General features: G+C 45.7%; 1 protein-coding gene across 2 annotated transcripts in view; it reads right to left on the bottom strand.

The window, feature by feature from the left end:
* Positions 1-25,098, bottom strand: part of DPYSL3 (dihydropyrimidinase like 3) — a 73,314-nt gene that overhangs the window by 4,237 nt on the left and 43,979 nt on the right. For both annotated transcript variants that reach the window (XM_032801479.2, XM_032801478.2), the window contains exons 2-10: positions 22,084-22,172; positions 19,892-20,076; positions 16,124-16,288; positions 15,027-15,088; positions 14,340-14,420; positions 10,115-10,183; positions 5,169-5,289; positions 3,099-3,255; positions 411-552 (exon numbers count right to left, since the gene is read on the bottom strand). In XM_032801479.2, coding sequence (XP_032657370.1) covers positions 411-552; positions 3,099-3,255; positions 5,169-5,289; positions 10,115-10,183; positions 14,340-14,420; positions 15,027-15,088; positions 16,124-16,288; positions 19,892-20,076; positions 22,084-22,172 — 1,071 coding nt within the window. The remainder of the gene's footprint in view (positions 1-410; positions 553-3,098; positions 3,256-5,168; positions 5,290-10,114; positions 10,184-14,339; positions 14,421-15,026; positions 15,089-16,123; positions 16,289-19,891; positions 20,077-22,083; positions 22,173-25,098) is intronic.

Genomic DNA, 25,098 nt, shown 5'->3' with positions numbered 1-25,098 from the left:
AATACTCAGCTCTTATACAGAGCTTTTTATCAGACACTCTCAAAGCCCTTTATAAAGGTGGTCAGTAGCATTATCTCCATTTTACAGATGGGGAAAACTGAGGTGCAGTGCCTTGACCAAAGTCAGCCAGAAGGCTACTGACCAAGACAGGACTAGAACCCTCTCCTTGATCCTAGTCCAGTGCTCTATCCATTAGGTCACACCACCTCTCAGCAGTGCCGCATGCTTCACAGGCCCTGGCTTCTCACCCTGAATGTGCTCCACTTCCCCCACAATTCCCTCTCTCATTCCTGCCTGCTTGGCTTATGTAAACCTGCCATTGAGAAAGATGTCACCACATGCAGGACCATGTCCCCTCCTCTGGGGAGCCTGGATGAGTTACCCTCCCCTGACCCCAATCCTTTTCTTACCACTGCCTTGTCCCAGATGACGGACATCCGCTCCTCGATGCCATTGGTCCCTTCTGGGATTCCTGTGAAGTTGTCCTTCCCAATCGCCTTCTGTGCGGTGCTGAATGTGCAGTGAGCACTCCCCGAAACCTGCAGGTCGCCACTGGTTGGGTGGGGACAAAAGGGTTAATGTAAGACATTTGTTGGCCTCAGGCACAATCTGCTCCAGTTTAAATGGAGAGAAGGATCAGGGGTGACCTCTATGCATGAGCAGCCCCTGATTTTGTCTGTTTCCTTTCCCCAACTCCTGTTCCCATGTCCCTTCTACTTTGGGGATATCCTTGCATCTTCCTATGTAGCCACAACCGAAGCCACTCAACGGACCAGCCTCTGGGGCACTGCAGAGTCTTTTGGCCTGAGCACACCCGCTGCAGAGGGCCGAAGCCACACTGGGTGGCTTGTAACCGACAGGATGGAAAACTGAGCTCAGACATTGCAATTAAACTGAAATGTAGGCAGGACACTGAGGTTAGTAGCCCATCCCATGGGGAAAGTGCCATGGGACCTTTAATATCCACAAGTGGCCAGGAGCTTAGTTTTATGGCACATCTGAAAGAGGCACCTCTGAAAGATGCTCACCCCCTTAGTGGATCATCAGCACCCTACTGGGGCACAGACCTCACTGGAAGAGCCAAGTCTGTCTGGCTGCCATAAACAGCCTCATCCTAGGCCCTACCCCCTTGTCTCTGGAGTCTGGGGCAGCAGGCACAAAAGTGCCCCCTCTTGGACATGCCAAGATCACCTCCACTCTTGTAAATGTGCCATATCACTGCACACGTGACATCTCCAGCAAAAGTAACCAAGCCAGGGGGCTTGCTTCAAGCCCATTTCATCTCAGCTGTTCAGAGAAGCTTCATTATTATTAGATTCTATGTCCCTAAGCCTGTTTAAACAGCACCCCTGAAGAGCTTGCAGGGACTGAGCTGCGTGCTCTAGTCTGGTATATTCGTGTGTAAAGACACCAGAGGGCAGCAGCAAGCAGATCTAGTGACCGAACCAGCAACTGCATTTAGTTCTCTGGAAACTTCCTGGCTGCCGGGTATTCAGGGAGCAGAGAGGATGCAGGATAATTATGAAGTCATCCTGGTGGGGTGGGGGAGGAGGTGGGAGGAAACAATCCTCAAAGCTACGTCTAATGGTAAGGAGAAAAAGTACAGGGATTGCTGGGTTTCCAGATGGACTGGGCGTGAATCTGAAAAGCAGAGACACAAATACGCTGAGCCTTGTGCCCTTGGTTTGGGCCTAGGAAACTCAATTCTAATCCATTGATAATCTCTATTTCCCCTTCACAATTTCTGCCATATGTCCGACCTACTGCCCAGACAGAAATCTAATCAGACGACAAAACAAGCTTCATAAATGCCATCAGCTTTGTACCAGGACAAGAAAACAAGCCAAAGAGACCAGCTGGGATCGGGGAAAAGCTTCCTTTGATCTCTGGTTGAAGAATCCTACAGAAGAATATAAGGGGCTGCACCTAGGAGGAAATCAGTGCAGTTTGGGACAGACACATGTGGGTCCCAAAGCTCTTCATACTTTTCTCCTTTTGGTCGGCAGCAGGTAAATGTGGTGCTGTTGTGAAGGAAGGGGTTGATAAGTCTATGCAATGGGCTCTGCACACTTTCCCACAACCCACTCAGCTAATGTACCTTAAATATTAATCTGCAGCTATTTCATTTCTGGGACCTCAACGCAGCTCTGCCACTGCACCTCAGTGCTGACCTTGGGCACATCCTGCTAACCCAGTGTTGGAGCTGCCCAGGCAGCACGACGTAGCCACTTCTGCTCCTGAACTGTGGCAGCACCCCATTATTCCAGACATGCCCTTCCACACAATGTTAGCACCACAACTCAATCCTGGCCTGTAGTCTTCTGTTAACCCAGTTTTGTGCCAACACTCAACTCTATCTACACACCTCATTCCTGTTCTGCAGGCGCTGCTTATCCAGTCCAAGTTACCTTCAGTTAACACAGGAGTCAATACCATTGCTTTGAATGGTAAATATCCTCCATCGGGTAGGAAGGACCAGCCACCATGTATATAGTTAAATATACAAACACGAGGGTTAAGCCTTTAACTTCCTACATGATGGACAGATCTGGGTAGCAAACGAACAGTGTCTGTGGACACTGTGTTGTAGCAGGAGCAGTCCCTCCAAGTAGATGATTTTGGCACCATCCTTCATGTAAAGTGTTCTTTACAACAGGGCCCATGTAAAAACAAGGGGACTCGGATCATTATTATTTGCTCAGTATTTTCAACATGGCAGGAGTTGGAGAATCCAGTAGTACATTCTGCATCCCGCAAGGTAAGCCTCTCTCTTTTACTCTTAGAATTGTTAATCCCCTGGATCCAGATACTCCAGAACTTTGGGGCATTTCAAATATCAACCCTGGTTTTGCGGGGTTTTTGCAGCTTATAACCCAACAAATAGTCCAGTGCTTCCACTCTTCCTGCTGTGCCTCGCTGCTGAGTCCACAACCCCCTCAGTCAGTGACTCATCCAGAGTCAAGGTCCCCCTACACAACCCCAGATCCACAACAGTCTCAGGTTCCTGAGATGGAACTGCACTGGCACAGCCCCAGCAATTTCTTCAGTGCAATTCTTGTGGGGAAAAGAGAGGTTTTCTCCCCCTGCAAATCACCCACCTGGCCAGTAAGGAGTTGATGTAGTCAGGGGTTGTTGGGTCTGGACTCAAAGGTGGAGAGGTCACAAATGCAGCAGCCTTAGCCCAATTCTTGCTCCAATAGTGTGTCCCATCTGTGCCAAGACTGGCTGTGATAGGCTCACCAAACACCACATTCCCTGCAGAGAAGATATACAGATGGATCTCAGTGTGTGTTTTAGCTGAGCATGGGGGCATTCTCATTTCCCCGGTGCTTCTGGAATTGGCCCTTCAGTGAACAGATCACTTGGTTTATCTATTTTGATTTAGGATATTGGCTTGTGTGGATCAGACTGGATGTGACTCCAAGTGGGAACGTACGAGGGCAGGGAGAACAAGCAGTGTCCAGTCTTTGCCTGTGGCACAGGTTCCAGGCATGATCCCGGTCCTGCCACTCAAGGACCTGGGGTCTCAAGTTGCTGGGGTGAAACCCCAGTGGGGTCAGTGAGGGGAAAGGAAAGAACTCAGGAGGTGAGCGATGCTGGGAACACCCACTGAGACAGCACAGATCACGCTACTGAGGATTATTGAGTCCCAACTTCATCTGCATATTTTCAGCTCTTTGGAGCAGAGGCTGCATTTTCCCTCATTTGTATTGAACACACTGGCACCATTTAGCGAGTAACAGCACGAGTGTACGAATCCAGCTTGCCAGATGCATTCCCTTTGTGCCTGTTGTCTTCAGATCTAGCCCCAAGAACAACAGCCACACGGCTACCTGAGTGATTGGCACCCTAGAAATACCTGACAGGAGTCAGGAATCCCACTGGCTGGCAGCAGGGTGCTCTGTCCAGAACAGATCTCCCAATGCGAACTTCCAACCTGAGTCAAATATACACAGTGCAGCTTGATACACCGGGTGAAGGGTCAGACCTCTCAGGGTCTGTTCAGTTTCATCTGCCTCATGTTCTCTCGCTCCCACTCCTCCCTCTCTTCACATTTCAGACAGGTAAATATTTACCAAACACCATCAAAGCTCTGGCCACCTCTGCACTCCACAGTTTCAGTTTCGTCACACTGATAACCTCTCTAAACCTGTGTAAAGGCCCCAGACAGATCAGACACATGGAGATCTGCCTGCTAGCATGAGGGGTTGGCTCAAGCGAGCCAAGATTTTCAAGTGTGTGTGTCTGTGGGTCTCTCTCTAATCCCTGTCAAAGGCAGTGGTGAGGAAGGTGAGATGTGGGTGCCGGACTTGGACAGAAGGACAATAGGTTTGACAGACATTTTATTTAACATCTCTAGGGAAAACCAGGGAACGGTGAGGTAACTAATGCATGTGTGTATACACCCATATGCGCTTTGGGGAGTCACCTCTATCTGCCAGGAACATCCAGCCTGCCAGACGGGGCTCCCCACACATCTCAAAGGCACATCTGAAACCTCAATACAGACACCCACTGAAAGCGCTGGCACATCAAAAGGCAGGCAGGGGATATTTTTAGCAACGCAAATCACTTGCACATGGACGATATGCCTCTGCTTGGCAGAGAGAGCATTTTATGGTCAGAGAGAAACTCTGGTATTTAAACTAAACCCTCCATCCCTGATGTGCTAGCAGCTGGCACGCAACCAGAGTCAGCTCCAGATGGGCCTGGGACACAGGGCCACACATCAAACTATCCCCATATTAGCCAGAAAACTACGCAAGCCACAGATCAACCCCATGATGGATTTCAAGTTCTGATTCAAACTTGGTCTCTCACTCATATGCACACTCTACAGAAGCAGCTGGCCAGCTAAGTGCACAGAGACCACAGTGGGGGCCAGGTTCAAGAACACGGGCAGGCTGGATGTAAGTAAGCAGCGATGCAGTCAATTTTTTTCTAACCCAATTGTTTCCTGCTAAACTCAGTTTCACATAAGGGGCATGAGGACTCCAAGATATCCCTACTTAACAAGTCATGAAAAACCTCACAGTGGCTGGGTGACATGGCTCAAGGGACATGTCTCCTTGCTAGCAACAAACAGAAAGACACAGAGGCCCTCTGCAGAAGGTGTTCCAGCTACACATAGGGGGCAAGGAGGGTGATCTCAGACAGCAGCCACTGACCTTTTTTCCTGGCTTGTGAGATGATGTCAGCAGCACTCTTGCTCATCACTTTGGTTACATACAGAGGGCAGTTGGTCTGGCTAGCAATGGTGATGGCACGGAAGACGGCTTCTGCCTCCAGCTGGAACATAGCAGCGACACAAAGGTTGCAAATAACACACAAGGAGGAGTCGTCACCAACCACTCCACGATGTGGTGATGCCCACCATGCTGTGTCATTTCACTGGTCATGGGTGCCCTCCCTCTTAACCTCACCATCAGACCATCCCTCTCCCATTGGGTTTCAACAGGAAATTCCAAGGTCTTCACATAATGGGGACAACTGCCTATGGTCACTCTGTATCCACCTTCTGTCTTTTATCTCATACTCAAAGTGCAAGATCTTAGGGATACTGACCATCTTTTTTGTTCTGTGTTTGTACCACACCTAACACAATGGGGCCCTGGTCCACAACCGTACTCCTACTACCACAATGCAAATGATAAACAACAAGAAGATCAGAATGAGATAGATCATTTGGTACTGAAGTCTTGCAAAAAAAGCTTGACAGATCTGAGTGCTACGAGTCAGATGCCCAGCTTTGAGTCGTAAACCCCAGCTTGCGCATAATCTAGATCCAGATCTTTTGCTGCTCACCACCCAAATTCACCAGCTTCTCAGCCTTTAATAATATTTAGCACTTATTATGGTGTTTCTTATCCATATAGCTGAAAGAGATTCCTGTAGGGAGTAAGCATCATTATCCTCATTTTACAAAAGTGGAAACTGAAGCAGAGACGGGCTAGCTGACTTGCTCAAGGTCACACAGCAAATCAGCAGCAGGATCATGATTCCTGGCTTCCAGTTCAGTTCCCTCTCCACAGGGCTGAGCTGCTACCACAGGCTTCACCATGCATTTATTTTACTATTAAAGCTTGGCTATCTGTATGGGCAATTCGCAGCTGGTTATTTTTCAGGTAGTTCTGCCCTTGTCCGAGTCTGTTTGTGCTGCTACTCTGGTTCTGGGGGTTTGTGCTATTACTCTACCACTTCAGCCTCCAAGATTATCAGCCCTTGACTTTTATATCTTGTTTGCTGTTGTAACAAGGTGAATTTTCAGTACTTCAGCATGAGGGATCTCTCTGAATAATTACATCATCCCCCGTTCAGCCTGACTTCATTCCAAAGAGCCTTCCAAGATCTTGGTCAACAGTTTGGCTTAAGGCTTCAGTATTAAAAAAAAATTTACAAAAAAGGAAACCCCAAACCTTAAAAAGGCAGGGTACCAATAGGCATATAATGCAAATTCCCCTGGGGAACTAGAGGCTGCCTTCTGCAGCCAGCACTTCTTGCTGAATCATCCATTTCTGCAAACCCTGATTTCTCCCACAACTGGAAAACTGAGCAATGCACACAAACCCATTACGCTATTGTCCTTATGGTTACTGGATTCAACAAAAATGTTTCACCTTGGTGCTAAAATGGTCCTTGGGGGCACAGAATGAAAAATGTGCGGAAGAAAATATTATACAGTATACAAGCTTCTAAGGGCTGGTCTACACTAGGGGAGGGGATCGATCTAAGATACGCAACTTCAGCTATGTGAATGAAGTAGCTGAAGTATTTTAGATCGAGTTACCTACCGTCCTCACGGCGCAGGATCAATGTCCACGGCTCCCCCTGTCGACTCCACTACCGCCGTTCGCGTTGGAGGAGTTCCGGAGTCGATAGGAGCGCATTCGGGGATCGATATATCATGTCTAGATGAGTCGCGATATATCGATCCCCGAGAAATCGATTGCTACCCACCGATATGGCTGGTAGTGAAGACGTACCCTAAGTGTGTGTAAGTCCTTATGCAGAGATGGGTCAACCTCAGCCATTGCAAAATACTCTTAACTTTGGATATTGCAAACCATGGGGATGACATTTTGGAGCAGTTCACTGTGCAGTATCAAATGATCACTGACATGACACCCTTACATTTCAACTCCATTCCCCTCACTAGTGATTATGGTGAACATGGCACACACACAGCTTGTCGCACTCTAGATTGACCCTTCAAAACTGCAATGACACAGGAGAAATAACACTAATGGTTTGTCATCCATAGGTCGACTTTTCAACAAACAAGTTTTGTTGAATGTTACTTGCCCTCAGCCTAGTATTCTAGCTCCAAGGAGTCCCCCAGTTAATTATTCCTAGGAGCAATGGTTCCAGAACCATAGGATGCCTTCACAGACCATAGCCACAAGCCATGGGTCTAGAGCACTTGAAGTGAGTATTATGGGTCAGACAGCAAGGGAAATTTGTTCCGAGAACCCTTATGTCTATTTTTATTTCCAGCCTAACAAATGCTTACTAGCTGGTCATGAGGTTGTACTTCTGCATGTTAACATGTCTGCAGGTGCTAAATGGAGCTCTAAGAGCAGAGATACCTGAAACCCTGTCACAGAGGAGCTGTGCTTGCAAACAAGTATAACTTGGTCTACGTATATATTTTCTAGGTATACAATCAGCTTCAACACCTACTCCCTCTTCCCCTCCATCTTGCAAAATGATACTAAGGGTGCTATTTCTCCTCCTGTATCATCTGGCTGGAAGATTGGATGTGCTCTGAACATCCACTTGGTTATGCTAGCCTCAGCCAAATACTCAACCCTTCCCCAGTGGGTCTGGATGCACAAAGTATTTCCGTGCATTTGTTCCCATGATGAAGACAGCAAGGAAAGACCTTGAGAATTAAACCTTCAAAGCAGCGAGGAGAGGAATATTTAGCTTCATGGTTCCCATTTAGGTAAAGAGGAGCCATGCAGTTAAACCCCTGGCACATCAGATACTCATTGGTACTGTTTTTTTTTTTTAAATGACTTACTCAGTTCTAACTGTATCCCTCATTCTCCCCAAAACCTCCTGATTTTTGCAGGGTTCTATAGCGTCAACCACCCCACTCAATTCCTAAGAGCCACCAAGGTAGCACATCTGCCATATGGCTGCAACTATTCAGGACCAGACAGGTTATGCTGAGTGAGTTCAGGCCACACGTGCCATCTGGACTCACGGTGAGGAGACCACGTTGGTGGTTAGTGTGTAATCCCACGCAGACAGCTCTGTGACAGAAAGGATGAGATTGTCCGTGTGGCTCTGTACCACTGAAACAGCGGAGGCACCTAAGAGACACATATCACGTGGACACTGGAGAGCAAGTACCCTGAGCTTCCAAACTTTGTGGATTTGGGAGGCGGAAATAGAAAGCATAGGAAGTGTTCAACAATATGATTTTCAGCTGATAGTGGCAGTTAGGTCACAGGCAATAGAAGAGAACTGCCTCCAAACAACTGGGAGACATGAAAGCATTTAGAATTCAGTGGCCAATCTTTCCCTCCCATTTAAAGTGTAATTATAGTAATTCAAGTGATGGTGTACAAATGGCAGCTCATTATCCAACATCTCTGCTCCCTGAAGGGATCCAAATCTCACTTGAAAAGAGAGTTTTCACTCCTTAGTGCTGCACACCCTGTACAGCCGTGCTGGGGTTACTTGTAGCCAGGGGGATTCTTTACTGCATCATGCAGCCCTTCCACTTCCATTCACTCTATGTTCTCACTGAGGAATCTTTGTGCCTGGCAAGGATGGAGGAGGCAGGAAGAACCCTAACTGATTTTCAGGTCCCAGATTGAGTTTGATGAGGCAGCAATTTGTTCTGTGTTTGTATAATGCCTAGCACAATGGGGTCATCATTCAGGGCTCGGGCTCTTAGGCCCTGCCACAGGACAAATAGTAAATAATAATTAAATAGAAAAAAAAAAGTATGAATGTGTATTTGCTGAACCAATGAGCTCTGGAGCCAGCTGGATGGAATGTTGTGGCTTCCAGTGCTATTTTTAGAGTCATTTTTCCAGCCAATCACCCTTCAAGAACAAAACATTCCATAACCCTTAACCAGCCTTGGACAATGAAAACCACAATATTTGCCTTCTGAAAACAAATAATGGGCCAGATCCCCAGATGGTGTACATCAGCCTGGCTCCACTGAAGTCAATGCAACCATGTCAATTTACACCAGCTGAGGATCTGTTCCGGTATAGTTAACGTTGGGTCTTTTTCTCTGGAGGAGACATTTTAATGTCCCACATCTCAAAGAGAATAAACTACATATTATATAAACCTCGTCGGTATACCATTAATTTAAGTAGATTTATTTTATTTCTGAACCTAAGTCTGAAGTACAAATCTTCACATCTACTCCTCTTTCCTCTCTGTGACTGCAGCAGATTTCAGTTATATTTTCTCTCTCTTGCTTCCATGTGTTGTAGAAAGTTAAAAACAGTTCTGAGCACACAGCTACCGCAATCTGACATTTATAAAATAATCTAAAATTAGACTGACCTCAGATTAATGGGCAAATAAAAAGAGTAGACATAAGCCAGTTAAATGTCTTGACAGCGATTCACAATTGGGAAATCCACCATTCCCACCACCAGAGGCTTTGTGTGTCTTATTTTAACACATTCTAGACCTTAAGTAGAGATCAGATGAGGGAGAAGCTGGAGGTACAGTCTGCACTATTTTCCTTTACAATATGAGAGTCAGTAAAGATACTCTCATTTTCAGTGCACTGATTCTCTGAACTCAGGCTTCTTTCACCACTGGAATCACCTACCAAATGTGAACGCATCAGAAGTAGCACTAACTGCCGCCTGACAGCACTGATTTCCTGTGGCGACTGCATTTCAGGAAGACCCATGGACTCCTATCTATGCTAGGAAACTGAATCATTATTGAACATGGTTTATCACCAAAGGCCCTTCCCCTGGACTGATGATGAGCATGGTTGAACTGCCAGTATAGATAAAATAGAACTGTTAGACACCAATATTTTAAGTATGGCAGAAACCTCATGGGAGAAGAGCCTCAGTGTAACAAGGATGGTGAACTGTTTATCTTTTTTTCATTTGTCTTTTACCTCCTCTGGTCTACTCAGCACATGGCCCTCTGGGCCAGTTATTCCCATCTCCAGCATCCTGGTTTGTTCCTAGAAGAATGAAAAGACACAGAGAAGTTTAGAGACTCTGAATTTGATCTGACAGTTGTGTCAAAAAAACAAATGCCACCATAATCTAAAGCCTTACAAAATGCTGAGTATCAAATAGCAGAGCAGATCTCTGTGGATTTGCTGCAGGTGGTTCACAAGACTACCAAGACACACAGAGAATACAATGGGGAAGATAGGTAAATACATAGGCTGAGAGTAAGAATCTTCCTTTGAAGTGATAATTCAGAATAAACAGGTCTGATATAATTGTAGCACAGGTGAAAAATAACAAATACAATTCAGGGGAAGGCATGTGTCTAATTTACTCTGTCTTTGTTATTCCCAAAGACATCCAAGCACTACTGAGGAAGAGATCATGAAAACTAAAAGAAATCCATTGTAGGCCAAATTCCCTTCTCTGTCACACCTGTGCAGCTCCATTAACATCAGCACAGTTCACAGGTGTCAATGAGAGCAGAATCTGGCCCTATATGAAAATGTTTTAAAATGTGTGGTTGCTTTCTCCCCACCACACAATCGACAACACACTTTACTGCTATAATGAGGGACTGCAACCACATACAGTACAATCGGACAGGCATGTACGTGAATTTAATGGTATGCCTGATCCTTGGCATTCACAAATTGTTCAACTCAGTGGAAGATCGATCCTAACTGACATCCTTATCAGTGTGTTATCATCAGCCCATAGGGGCTTGCAATATGTTACACGGGGGAAACAGAGCTTGGGAGAGGGTTCCCCAAACCCTTTACCTGGCTTCCAATCTGTCAGACACCCTCAAAAATTGACCATGTCATGAATGGGTCAGGCATTCTGAATGCAAATGTTACTGCAAGGTGCAAATCTGTTGCATTTTGAAATATTATCCTGTAAGTGTCTTTCAGCTTTTAAGCTCTTTGGGGCACTGATTGTCCTAATTTTTGTGTCTAACAGAGCACTGAGCACGCTGTTGGCTCTAAAAAAAAAAAATCACATCTAGATGAATAGTGAAGGTGGGATTCCAGCAGTGACAGTTAATATCTATACAACATTTGAAGAGGTAAATTGCCATATAGATAATTGTCACATATTTTTGCCTCCTACACCTACCTTCTCAGCCACAACACAAAGGCTTGACAAAAAAATGACTCAGTAATGTTCTTTTCATTTCTCAATCTTCACCAACAATAAGTACCATATTTCACATCCCCTTGTTTCAGTTTCCACTGCATGGTGTATCCCCCTTACTCTGCTCTATGTACATCCCCCTTACTCTGCTCCACTCTCTTATGTGGATCAAACTCATACGAAACACAGGTGACCTTAGGACAGTAGAGAGAAAACAGATCATGACCCAGAATAGAAGGGCTGGGGTTGGGGAAAGTCCCCTAACCTTCCTCCTAGGAACAGAAACAGGATCACTGACCAGCATCCTCACTTTTACAGCCTAATCTAATCCCATTCTGGATCAGTCAACAGTTTGTGACATTTTGTATCAATTAGCTTGGAAGGCAGAAGTAATTTTCAAGGCTGCACAACACCAGTAAACCTTGCACACAGCTTTAGGTGGTTAGGGTGGGACTGAGGTAGCAAGAACTGAGGATGTGCTACAGAGTAAAACTGAGCAAATCTGTCCCTGGTTCTTCAAAATCACAAAGGTACTATTCTCTGTATCCACAACACCGACTACAATGCACTATAATAGTGCAATCCATCCATTTCAGATCAAAACAGTATTTTCCCCATTACCTATCCCCTCATATCCCATGAATTCAGCTCCACAAGCTGATTGCTTTGTATTGGACAGAAATTCCCCCTTCCCCTATGGCTCTGGTATTTTGCACACCATATTATAGCATAACTGGCCTTGTACATTGTGAAGGTCTTTTCCTTCTGCGGCAGCTTTCAGTATTGGCTCCTGTTAGAGTGAACATACTGGACTCAATGGACTGTTCTGTTCCATTAAGATAATTTCTGATTCACTGCGTATCAATTTCTCTAACAGTGAACGGAAATGTCCTCTACTGACTCCTGGGTTTAGCAAGGAAGATAAATTAGTCTTGTTTCTAAATCAGAGTGACATGCACAGGGTACTGTGTACCTTTATTTCTGCTCTTAAACAATAACAGAGCCCACTTCAACCCAGAGAAGTCAATATAAAACACGAGAAGCTCATCCAGTTGGAAAATATTAATCTTTTACTGATAGGGCTTTGCTTTTCTATTGCAGGCCACAGCATGTCTGGGAAAATCACACAACCTCCACCCAACACTCTAGCACAAAGGAGTCTATAGAGAGGAAAGCAGCTTCTATATAGGAAGAGGCCAGGTAGAAGCCATTTTCCCAGGCATGTTTGGTTCCAATGAAGAAGCCATATAATATTCTAAAAGCAGCAGACTCTGGGAAGCATGGCCAGCAAACTCCCTTCCAAGTGCCATCCGGCTTTCTTCCTCAGGAGCAAAGGTACCAAAGCATTTCTGAGAAACTGTCTCACTTCTTTTAATGAAAGGAGGCAGACTACAGTCCAGGGTATCAAATTACACAGAGCAAATGAATAAATTCTCTGCAGTATTAGCCCCAGTGCTGCTGAAAATGAGGCTGGGGAATGGTGATTTTGCATCATTCACCACTAGGGTGACAGGCTGGTACCCACTGATAACACAGCTTCAGAGGTAACACTATTTGAAAAACCTTCATGTTACAACCTTCATGTTAAGCTTCCTGGGCCTAAATCTGAAGATACGTTTGGAGGCATGAGAAGAATAACTTCAGTTTCCAAAGTGCATGAGAATAAAAAGTAAAAAAAAAAAAACCCACAAAAGCACATAAATTGGCTGATGCCATGGTGTCTTATCAAGAACCACACTGTAATCAGATAGGAACTGCTGTACTGTATCAAACCATTAGTCCATTCCTCCTACAGAGGCCAACAGATATCACTTCAGGAGAAGATAAATCCTCCATAATGCATCCTGCCAACTGGGCAATTCTATACAGGGGGAACACCTCCCTGCCCCACAGCACAAGATTTCATTATCCCACCTCTATCAATATATTATTTTACATAGCTGCAAAAGTTTCTAACAGTCAAATAATTATCCAGTCCTCTTTTTAAACCCAACTATTCCATTTTGCTTGGTAAGTTCCCCAGACTGCAAGTCTACATTGCATAAGGAAGCAATTCCTTTAGCTAGTTTTAAAATACTGCCCATTAATTTCAACAAGTATTCCAGCCCATGTTTAACCAAAAAAGAATTTTTATTCCGAGCATGAAATGCTGCAAAATTTTGTCATAAAATGGCACTGACAGGCCAAAATTAAAAACAAAACAAAACCAATTTAAAACCAAATAAAAACCTCATCTATTCTATAAATTATTGCTTCAGATTAAGTGAAAGAATAATGCAAAAATCTCACTTTTCACTGTTTAATTTCATTTAGTTTGAAAAACAAAAACTGATTAGTTAGTTTGTAAGGCTGGACTGCCAACACTGCAGGGAAATGGCTATTTGTTAAGAAAATTATTACCAGGGGAATTTTCATGGAAACATTCTCATTGTTCTTCAGTTTTATCGTACAATGATGGATGGATTATTTATTTATTTATTTGAAAGCCTAAATGTTCAGCAGTGTCTGACATGGCAGTCTCCCTTATGTAATATATATATCCTAGACCAGAGGGTCTCAAACTGGGGGTCAGGACTCCTCAGCAGGTTGCGAGGTTATTACATGGGGGGGTTGCAAACTGTCAACCTCCACCCCAAACCCTACTTTGCCTCCAGCATTTATAATGGTGTTAAATATATAAAAAAGTGTTTTTAATTTATAAGGGGGGGGTCACATTCAGAGACTTGCTATGTTAAAGGGATCCCCAGTACAAAAGTTTGAGAGCCACTGTCCTAGACAGTAATCTTTTTGGGTCATTTAGTACATATTTGTACAGTCCCTAGCACAATGGGGCCCTGACTTGGTTGGTCTCTAGGAACCAGATTTACAAAGGTATTTAGGAACCTAAAGACTCAGATAGGTATCTAGTGGGATTGACTTTCAAATGAGAGTTAAGCACCTAACCTGCTTAGGTACTTTTGTACAGCATCAAACTCTCTCTCTCTATACCACACTTTTCAGTGGCAGTGTAGATAAAATAGCATTTACCTGTTCAATGATATCCCCATTTTCAGCATGAACTTGAGCTATTGCACCTAGATCTCCCAGGCAGCTAAATATCTCATACAGCTGAAACAGAGTGAAAGAGGAAACATTATTACTACTCAACCGTGTTCACTTGGTCTGTGTTTGACCTTTAAAAAATTCCCACGCTCTATCTTTTGACCGAAAACTAGACAGGCCTTCAGGTAAGAACAATGGAGGGTTGGAGAGAAAGAATTTGGTGTCAGCACCTCATTCACAGTCAGAACAAGGCTTGGTGTGTGAAAATGCCATGTCACCCCTTTCAGAATGCCTCTCTGCCATCCACTGAACCACTCACAGATATCACCAAACCTTTAGAACTTGTATCTACCCGTCTCTGGTCCTCCCAGCCACACCATCACATCTTTAAAATGGAGGTGCAGTATGCAAAGACTATGCACCCCAGTAAGCTGCTGACAGCAAACTGAAACACTGCATTTCGGGATTGATAGAAATAGACTCCAAGGGCCATGTCTCCAGATTAAAACCAAACGTGGCTGCAAGCCACACTGTAAAATTTGGCAACCTGAATCATGATCATCCTAGCCCTGCTCTGATCACTCAGTACACTGCTTTCTTTCTAGCTACTGTTCTAACGAAATAAAAGGGGCCCAACAATGATTGCACACAAAGCAGTAATGTAGCTCTTACCTCTGTGTTTGACATCTGGTACAAATCCTTGTAGGCCATGTAAACCATGAAGGAGTTAACTCCTAGGTGGAGAAGAGGGAAAAAGAACAGAAATGATTCTATTCCAGCTCTCTCCCCCTTATACATTCACAAGGCATGTGATAATTACACAGACCTAATGGAATGGGAGCCTTTGGCAGTAGCTAGAGGCGAAGCAGACAGTTTTCTGGTTTTCTTCTTGTTTGTTTATTTTCAGGACATTCTAATTCTCCATCTACGGCTACACAGGATCCCAAGAGATGTTAGAAAACAAGGGGCTAGCAGAAGGCAGTTCTCCAAAACTGTACCTGCCACTCATTTTAACCCCTTTAGCACTGTCTAGAAAGATGGTGGAGGGAGCGTGCTCAAAGCCACAGACAAGACCACTGGTCTGGAAGGACATGTGCAGAATGTGCATGAGACAGCCGACTGACGGATGCATGCACAGCTGACTTCCCCACTGATTAACAGCATCTATGCTTATGCTATTGTACCTTCATGTTGGGACTTTCAGCGGAAATTCTGTGCCTAAGTCATTTAAGGGTGAGATTTTCAAAAGCACGTGAGTCTCTCAGGCCCTTTGTGAGACCTATTCAAAAAACCCAACGACTCTGATGTGTTGTAATGACATATGGACTATGATCTGAGGATCTCATGGTGCTTTATAAAGATAAATGAAATAACTCTCATAAATTCCCTCCCCACACAAAGTATTATCTCCCTATTTTACAGATGTGAAAAACCGAGAAACAGAGCCCTGCCTAAACTCAGAGTGAATCGGTTGCAAAGGCATGGACAGAACCCGGGAGTCCTGAATCTCAGTGATTTAATCACATTCATGCTCTTTCCTATGCCATACACACAATGGCCCAGATCCTCAAAGATATTGGGCATCTAATTTTCATTGACTTCCATGAGCATTAGGCACCTAAACAACTTTGCAGATCTGGGCCTATGTGCTAACTGAGTCACCAAGCTGCAGGTGATGGGAGCATTCACTGGAAAAAGGAGATTAGGGTAAAGAGACTTGAGGAATAAAGGGGCAAAGGAAAGGAGGCCCTTCCCATCTCTTCACAAACCTTTTTCTTTGATGAGCATCTGTACTTCCTGTTTGACACTATCGTTCCAGTGGGTGATGTCCACATGCAGGGAGTAGTCACAGCAGGTCTTCCCATCAGCCCACTCTCGCCACTTCTCATAGGCTTCTGTCAGGCTGCCCTCTGGCTCAGGGATCACATGGTCAACTGGATGTGACAAGAGAGGCAAGCAGAACTGAGGGTATGAAAGAAGGGCTCTTCCTCCCCAGCCACATGGCCACCATCCCATTTGTTCCTCATGTGCTCAACAACCCAGTGACTGCTGGCTTCTCACTGCATCCTTTACTGGGTCCTTCTCTTAACCTGCCTCAGGTCTCTGCTGCCTGAGTGCCTTACTGCCCTCCCACATCCCAATCAGATTAAACCAAAATACCCTGATGGGTCCAAACTGCTTTCCCCAGCTCCCACACAGCACAAGGGGAAATGAAAATAGCAAGCAGGTCTTCAGAGCTTCCCCCTCCGTCATTTTCTCAGACACATCCAAAGTGCATTTATCAGACAGGAAATGCACTGAGCCTTGGCTTAACAGCCTTTGGCATAGCACCAAGGGCTTTTACAGGCTTCTGCTGAGAAATCAGCCGGAAGCAGTAGGACCCTCCTCCTTCCCCACCCCTATTTCCACCCCATTAAAACTTAGTCTCCTGCTAAGATGCAGTCCTAATGCACCTTTTATTGCCCCTGACGTAATCTGCTGCGGCAGTCCATTTTACACAACAGATGCTGCCACGAAGACCATTATTCCACTGGCCACCAGGGGAAGGAGAGAAGAAAGAAAACCCAAACTTTCAGCAGTTGGATCAATGACTTTTCTTACACCCTAAGAAGCTATCCAAAGCACAGCAGCTGTGACCAAGTTTTAAACCAAGAAAAGCCCAAGTTATAAACCAGAGCATATCTATAGCATCCTTGAGGGCAAGAATCACACATTCTGATTCCTTTTTCATTAGTGCTGTTTATTTCTTTGGACAGCATGGGATACTGGGGTATCATTCTGTCCCTATGCCTGAGTTCATCTGGGCATGCTGCCCTATTGTGAAGAATATTGTGTTTGCTGGTGTTCTTTGTTAAGTTGCCTAGAGACCTTGGCGCTGTGCAACCTCATGATGTGGATTTGGATGAACAACTCCTTAGGTTTTGACCCACCCCAGTCCCCTGACCCTCTCCTGAGTTTCAGCAGATTTAAATGACCCTCACCTGAGTTCTGGGTTCAAATGAATTTACCTCCCTGATGTAAGTGAACCTCAATCAAAACAGCACGAAAACAGGAGTAAGTGCTTATTTCACCTACTGTTGGACTGAAATGATAACCCTACCCATGTTTGCTCCAAGCTGGACCAGGGATCACTCGGAAGATTCATGCACCATGGTGATTTTTCAAAAACACTGGGCTCAGTTGCAAGATGGTAACAAAACTTCAAAGCAGGAAGCTTCACGTGGTTGGGGGCTTTATTGTAGATGTCTTACCCAGCAGCAGTAGGGCACCTAAACATTAACCTGGCTAATATGTGACACTTAAGAGAAATCAGGATGAGGGTCAACAAAAGTAAAACTCAGCATTTAGAATGTGTATTATGGGCCAAATTCTGCTCTCAGCTACACAAATGCAATCTCATGAAGTCATTAGTGCTGCATACCTGTAACACAGCAGAATTTAACCCCACATTCTTCAAAGCATTGCACACTCATCAATCCTCTAGGAGAGTCTGAGGAACCATATGTTAGGTGCTGTGGTTTACTGGTATTCTAGGGCAGAAGTGATTCTGTGGCACTCAAGTGAGCCTCTTCTGAGCAAGGTAGCATCGATGCACTAATAAGCCTCACATTTCAATACCCAAAGGCATATTTTGTCCACTGATTAAGGAAACTTACCTTCACAAACCTCCCCAATCAATTCTGATAGATTAAAAATACTACTACTGCTAAGCTCTAGCAAACATTCTGATGACCCTGTCTGCTGGTAGCAAATGCTAGCATTCAGGCTCGGTTCCATTTTCCATTCTAAACCTCTTTTTAATTGGAGATGTCAGTGAGACAGGCCAAGAGGTGGGATTGCATGGCAAGAGACAATTTTGTCGTGGAGAGACAGAAAGAGATGTGCTTCTCCCCCTGTTATATAGCAGGTTACTACTTCTGGCTGCATGGGCATGAATGCAGACAATTTGCTGATCTTAGCTGCACCGGTGGCAAGTTTTCTATTGGCATCTCCTAGTCCACCTAGATTAGAGTGGGCAAACTTTTTGGCCTGAAGGCCGCATCGGGTTTCAGAAATTGTATGGAGGGCCGGTTAGGGGAGGCTATGCCTCCCGAAACAGCCAGGCATGGCCTCGCCCCCACCCCTTATCTGACTCCCCCCATCTAACCGCCCCACCGCTTCTCGCTCCCTGACATTCCNGTCAAAAATGGGCACCTGGCAACAGTAAATGGCACCCAGACACAGAAGCCAAAAACCAGACTGTCTGGGTGACAACCTCCATATTGGCCAGAACTCTCTCGGATCAGCATCGATCTCCCATTGGCTACTGAAACCAATCCAGGATATTTTAATAGGCTGCTAAAAGTCCAGTTGATGGGGGCAGCGCAGCAGGGCTAAGGCAGACTCTCTACCTTCCCTAGCTCCGCACAGCACCCAGAAGCAGCCGATACATCCCTCTAGTTCTTAGGAGCAGAGGTGGCCAGGTGGTCTTTATGCACTGATCCTGCCGTGAGCACCGACTCCACAGCTCCCTTTGGCCAGGAACCATGGCCAATGAGAGCTGCGGCAGCGGTGCCGGCAGGTAGGGGCAGCGTGCAGAGCTGCCTGACCGCCCCGAGCCCAAGAGCTGGACATGCTGGTCGCTTCTACGAGCCGCCCGAGGTAAGAGCTGCCTGACTGAAGTCAGCACCCCGCACCCCAACCCCCTGACCTATCCCTTCACCTCCTCCCACACCCAAACTCCCTCCCAGAGCCTGCACCACCTCCCACACCCCAACACCCTGCCCCTGCCCCCTTACCACGCTGCTTGGAGCACTGGTGGCTGGCGGCACTACAGCTGCACCACCAGGCTGGAGCCAGCCATGCACCGCGCAGCACAGAGCACCGGGTCAGACTGGGATCTGCAGCTGCACTACTCCAGGAGCTCACAGCCCCAATGCCCAGAGCACTGCGCCCACAGCACAGTGAGCTGAGGGTGCGGAGGAGGGAGGACAGCGGGGGAGGGGCCGACGGCTAGCCTCCTGGGCCAGGAGCTATGGGGCTGGGCAGAACGGTCCCACGGGCCGCATGTGGCCCGCGCACCGTAGTTTGCCCACCTCTGACCTAGATCCTGCTACAGTTCTCCTTCTATTCAACCATTCTTTCCTATTTTCCTTGGGTCTCTCCCATATCTATTGATGCTCCCCATTACCCCTCTTTGACACCAGTCCTTTTCCCACAGCTCCTGCTAGGGTCTCCTCCAGTTGCCCAGCTCCTTTCTCCTATGCCCACATAGCTCCCACGCATTTCTCCCCAAATCCCAACAGCTGCCTTCTCCTAATTCATCCCTCCCCCTTCCTTCTGCATAACAATACCCCCTTTCCATTGTCACTCTTGCCCAAGCTGCTTCTGCCAAAAAAACCCCAAACTCCAACCCCAACACACACCCCGTCTCAGGAACTATGGAAGCCAAGACAGTAAACAAGCTAGTCTTTTGCCATGATAGAATGCTGAATGCAGCAGGCCTTTTTTAAAGCCTCTGCGGAGCCAACACGAAAGGAACTGCCCAATGGACTTACTGATCATGGTGGTTCCGCCAGCCAGAGCTGCTTTCGTTCCCTGGAAGAAGTCATCCACAGCGGTCATCCCCTTGTATGGCATCTGCAAGTGAGTGTGGACATCGATTCCTCCAGGGATCACCATCTTCCCATTGGCTTCTATGGTTTTAACTCCTCCAGGGACGATTAGATTGTCTCCAATTTGCCTGATGAGATAGTAATCAAGATGGTGAGCCATACACATATGAAACTTGACTACAATGTATTCTACCAATAACCTACCAAAAGTAGGGAAAACCCTCTATTAGTACAAGACAGCAGTGGACTTGAGACAATCTAAACACAGAAGACAGCAAGAACCTAAACCAATGTGAACAAGCTCTGCGGAAACCACCACACAAAGAGTTCATTCAACAGGACCCTTTAATGTATGAGTGTATGAGAGGGGGTGAATGGTTTCAAAATCCCTAAATGCCAGCCCTTCCCCCAGTAAATATATTAACTCCCCCATCCCCACCCCTTAAGGCTCAAGTCTAAGGCTTACTTCTTACAAAGAATGAGAACTCCTAAGAGCAATGATACAGTTGCTGGGCCAGCCCTGGGTTTGCAGGGTTTTGCCATTCCACTCACATCACAAGGTCCCTAAAGTAAACAAAGGCCTCTCTCACAGACATCGCTGGCTGCAGCTTTTGTGAACTCAAGTGTAATTTTCAAGCCCAGTGTGTTCACCGCGCTTCACTGAAATTAGGGAAGATGACTTCCCACTCAGGGTGATTCCCATTAGCCCCTGTCTTTCTTGGAGAGGAAGGACACCTTTGCTAACTGCAGTACTGCATTGTGGGCAAGGCAACTAAAATCTCAGTTCACTAAAAGTCCCCTCTAAGACCCTGTGTATCTAAAAACCCTCAACTATATATGTACCTAGAACCTAAAATGCTCCTTCACTTCTAATCCCTACAATCCTGGAACTCCGTATCATATATCCACATAACATTCCCCTCCCTAGATGCACCCAAAGTATAAAATCCTCCTCCCCACGGGCACCTCTCTGTCTTTTCTCCTATAAACTAGTGCATCTACACCTTAGTACTCCCTTCTCTATAAGCCCCACATATGCATCTCACTACCCTTCGCACATCCATTCCTGCACTCAAACACTGCAGCCCCTGCCCCTATAAGTCCTATATTCACCAATCCTCTTCTCACTCTGCCCCTATAAACTGGGTAAAAGACTGGCTGGCCTCATCAGGGAACTTTCAATCTCTTTGGTGTATCTGGAAGGGAAGTAAAAGAGGACTATATCCCTGCTCCCTGCATTTCAGTGTCAGCCAGCCTAGAACACCTCTCACACACCAGTACTGAATATTCAGTAAACACTACTTCTTTCCATGACTCCTTATGGCACCAAACCAGTGGTTAATAGGCTGCCTTTGCCTTCAGGCTTAAAACAGACATGAAAAAATGCCTCTTAAAAATTATTTTCCTACTGCAGGTTTTAAAAATACATTTCCATCAAGGGAAAGCCGAGTATTTTCTTTGTATCACAGGGCAAGGCATGTTTTTTTGGAAGTGTTTAAGTTCCCTTGCTATGAACTATCCTAGGGCTTGCAATCCACCAAACTGGGATTTAGTCCCATTTCATATACTTTACACTTTAGAACAATTTCAGCCTTTAAACAGTGGAGTCATTATTGTGCTCCATAACACACCCAGAAGCCAGATGAAAAGATGAGATTCACAGTTTTGCCTGAAATCTCTGAGAATTTTAAAGATGTAGCTTCTCAAAAGCACAGATCCATCCTCTTTAGCTCTAACAAATGGGATCTTGTATAATTAGGGAAAGTGTCATTCTTGTGACATAATCCTGCTGGATACTGGACAAAGCTAAAAGATAATTCCTGTTCCCACTGCAGTTAGATATCATCTCAGCATACAACGGATACTGTGTCATAAACGTATCGGTTTAACTGAATTTTATTCACTGGGGTTACTGTGTGAACATGTCATGGGATCACACACACACACACACACAAGCTCCACTGAGAAAGGGGGAGGAATTGAGTGTCTCACCAGGTGGGCAAGCAAACTACAGACTCCACCCAACCTGGACTGGCATACAATAGCCCACAGACCCACAATTCCTGCAGTCAAGAGGAAAAAAGACTCCTGCCTCTAACAAAGAAGGTAAGATAATATGGGAATCCTGTACATACTTTATGAGACCATCCTCCATGTAAATGTCAGCACAGAACGACTGGTCATCATTGACTATTCTGCCTCCTTTAATAAGAAGACGATCACTCTGTGGATGGAGAAATAAAGCAGTCATAAGTGTTAGAAAAATATATACTTGTTACTGCAAGGAGCCTTCTTATTGCAATACAGCTGTGCTCAGCACATATATTATCTTCTATACAACATATGCAGTGTGAATTAGTTTAGGTAATAAATTCTGACTGTTTAGCGATGTGCTGGGAAGTAATGCCAAAGACTCGAAAATTCAGGTTGTATTAAGCTATTTCTGTATAAAACAGGTTTTCAGAAATAGAAGAGTGGCAAATAGTTTAATACAACCTGAATTTTCGAGTCTTTGGCATTACTTCACCTTAACATATAGGAAATAACAGATAAGTTACACAAAGCACACATTCAATTATCGAGAAAGAATTCAATGCTTCCTAAACATAGCATGCAAATAATAAATATGCATATACTGCCCATACCATATACCAATATCTAATGTAAATTCAGCAGCAGTGCTGAAGTACTGGACTGATCTAATGCCAACAAAATCAATGGGAGTCTTTCCACTGAATTTCACTGGGCCTTAGATCAGGCTCTGTGTCAATAATCCGCATAAAGTAATAAGAAACACATTACCATTTCTTGGGATATTTGTATATTATTAAACAAAGATTAGAAAGTTATCAAGATTGTGAAATAAACCCCAAAGCTCAAGGATGAAAGGTTTCTCTCTCTAGCATAATCAAGCTATTGCACAAGGGAAAAAAAATCACCCTTTCAAAAAGTTATACTTATCTCTAGTTTTTCCCTCTAATATGCAAATAAAATTCAGTGCTAGTGAAAGTTACAAGACAAAGGTACAAGGTACAAGCCGTGGATGTGAAAGTTCTGCACTATTTACAGTACCTATATAAGGGATTCAGCATGGGCAACAGCACTGTCTCCTCCTCCTCATAGTGCCTCTGCAGAGGACAGAGCGGTAGCTCAGTCTCCGTAACCCATTCAATCCTGGGTTTCTGTTAACACTTCAAGACTGCCGAGAAGTGCCAGCTGTGCTGGTGGTTTTTGTGATGTGGGTATGTGTGTCCAGTGGAAATGGGAGTAGAGTCCACCACACCCATTTCACATTCCACATAAGTAGGGTGACCAGATGTCCTGTTTTTAAAGGGACAGTCCCATATTTAAGCCCTCCTGCTTTTTCTTTAAAATGGACAAACTGTCTCATATTTTCGGTCTGTCCCTCTCACCCCCAATCAGTACTGGTGAGTCCTGCTGCTGGCCAGATCCCTACTCGCCAGCCGCCCGCTCACCAGCGGTGAATGGGGGTGGGAGGGTACAGTGGCCGAAAATGGGGGTGGGTGTGCAAGGCTGGTGGCAGGACAAAGATGCACCAGCTCTTGGCCAGCAAGGCTTCACCTCCATACCATTTCTGGCTGGTGCTCGCTGTGCGCGGCGGTGGCTTGTGGGTGCGGGCAGGCTCCAGGCAGCAGCCAGTTACGTGTTGCCTCTGCTGCTCATCCTTTGGCTCTTTATGTCCTCTCCCTGCTCCCTCCCCCTCGCAGCAGGGTGCAGCCTGCTCCCAGTGCTGTGCAGACAACGAGCCCCTGGTCAGAGCTTCACCTCCCATCCCTGGGAGCATGGGGCTGCTCCATCCCCTAGGCACCCTCCCCACTGAGCCACCTCTCTGGCCTGGTTCGCTGAAGCCCCTGTAGACAGGTTCCCTGGGCCCCGGTGCACAATCATCCTGAGGCCTTAACCTCTTCCTGCCTGTGCTGTAGCTGGAGGTGGCTGGGTTATGGCCAGTAGCAGCCTGGAGGTGTTAGCTGCCTTTTGACACTATGCGGCAGCTAACATGCTGCCCTCCTGCCCCCGCGCAAAGCAGTTCCCGTCCCTTCCCTCTCACACAGTGTTGAAAGGCTGCTGCTGGCCACAATCTGGGGAGGGCGGCATGTGACCCTGCATCAGTCCCTGTCCCTCTTGCATGTGTTGCCCCAGGAAAATGCGGAAGAGGCAGGTCCGTCCCGGGGCCCAGCCAGACATGGAGGGCAGTGGGCAGGGAGGGTCAGGTAGGTCAGTCATCCTCCGTGTGAGAGAGGTGTACAGGGAGTGTGGGGGAATGGGGGTGCCAACCCTCCCAGTGAGAACTCATAAGCCTTAAAGACAAGAAGGTAAATAAAAAGAATCCAACTACGCAGTATTTATTTTTAATAGGGCTCAATACACTTGATGTTAATTTGAATGTTTGTACGGCATAGTTCTGATTGATTGCTGTTGAACTCGCTTGAATAAGTGTAATTTTACCAGGTATTTCGTATTCAGCATAGGAAATATGGTCATCCTACATATAAACCTCCAAGCAGCCCTTCTGTGGCAATGATGCTTGGTCACTGTATTGACTTAAAACTGGATTTTAAAAAGTGACCTTGGAGGGGCAAGGCTATGTGTTCCATTCCCCATCCATTCATTGATTCATCAACACTATTGTTTCCTGTTACAAGTGGCATAAGACTTCTCTGAAGCTATATCGCATGTGTGTCTACAGAAGAGTGGAGGAGTATCCATGTTATAATCACTAAAGACCCATCAGGGTATTAATTCTGAGGTCATCGTGAACCATTGCAGAGTTGAACAGATGTGTTCTGGGAATGAATTTATTTTAGAAGTCATAAAATAAAAAAAAGTAGATTCACACACACACACAAAGTCTGATTATGTGAACACATAGTTGTGCAAACAATGGAGACCTTAGGTCATCCAGCACATTTACCTTGATTAATTCACTCACAACTGAGGCTATGTCTACAATACCGTGGTAAGTCAACCTACGCTACACATCTCCAGCTACATGAATAACGTAGCTGGAGTCAACGTACCTTAGGTCGAGTTACTGCTGGGTCTAAATCACAGGGGGTCGATGGGAGAAACTCTCCCGTTGACTTACCTTATTCTTCTCGTTGGGGGTAAGAGTACCAGGATCGACTGGA

This window comes from Chelonoidis abingdonii, chromosome 7, assembly GCF_003597395.2.
Source record: "Chelonoidis abingdonii isolate Lonesome George chromosome 7, CheloAbing_2.0, whole genome shotgun sequence".
NCBI classification, from domain to species: domain Eukaryota; kingdom Metazoa; phylum Chordata; order Testudines; family Testudinidae; genus Chelonoidis; species Chelonoidis abingdonii.
Note: the sequence above shows the minus strand (reverse complement) of the source record. Positions and strands in the feature narration are given on the sequence as shown.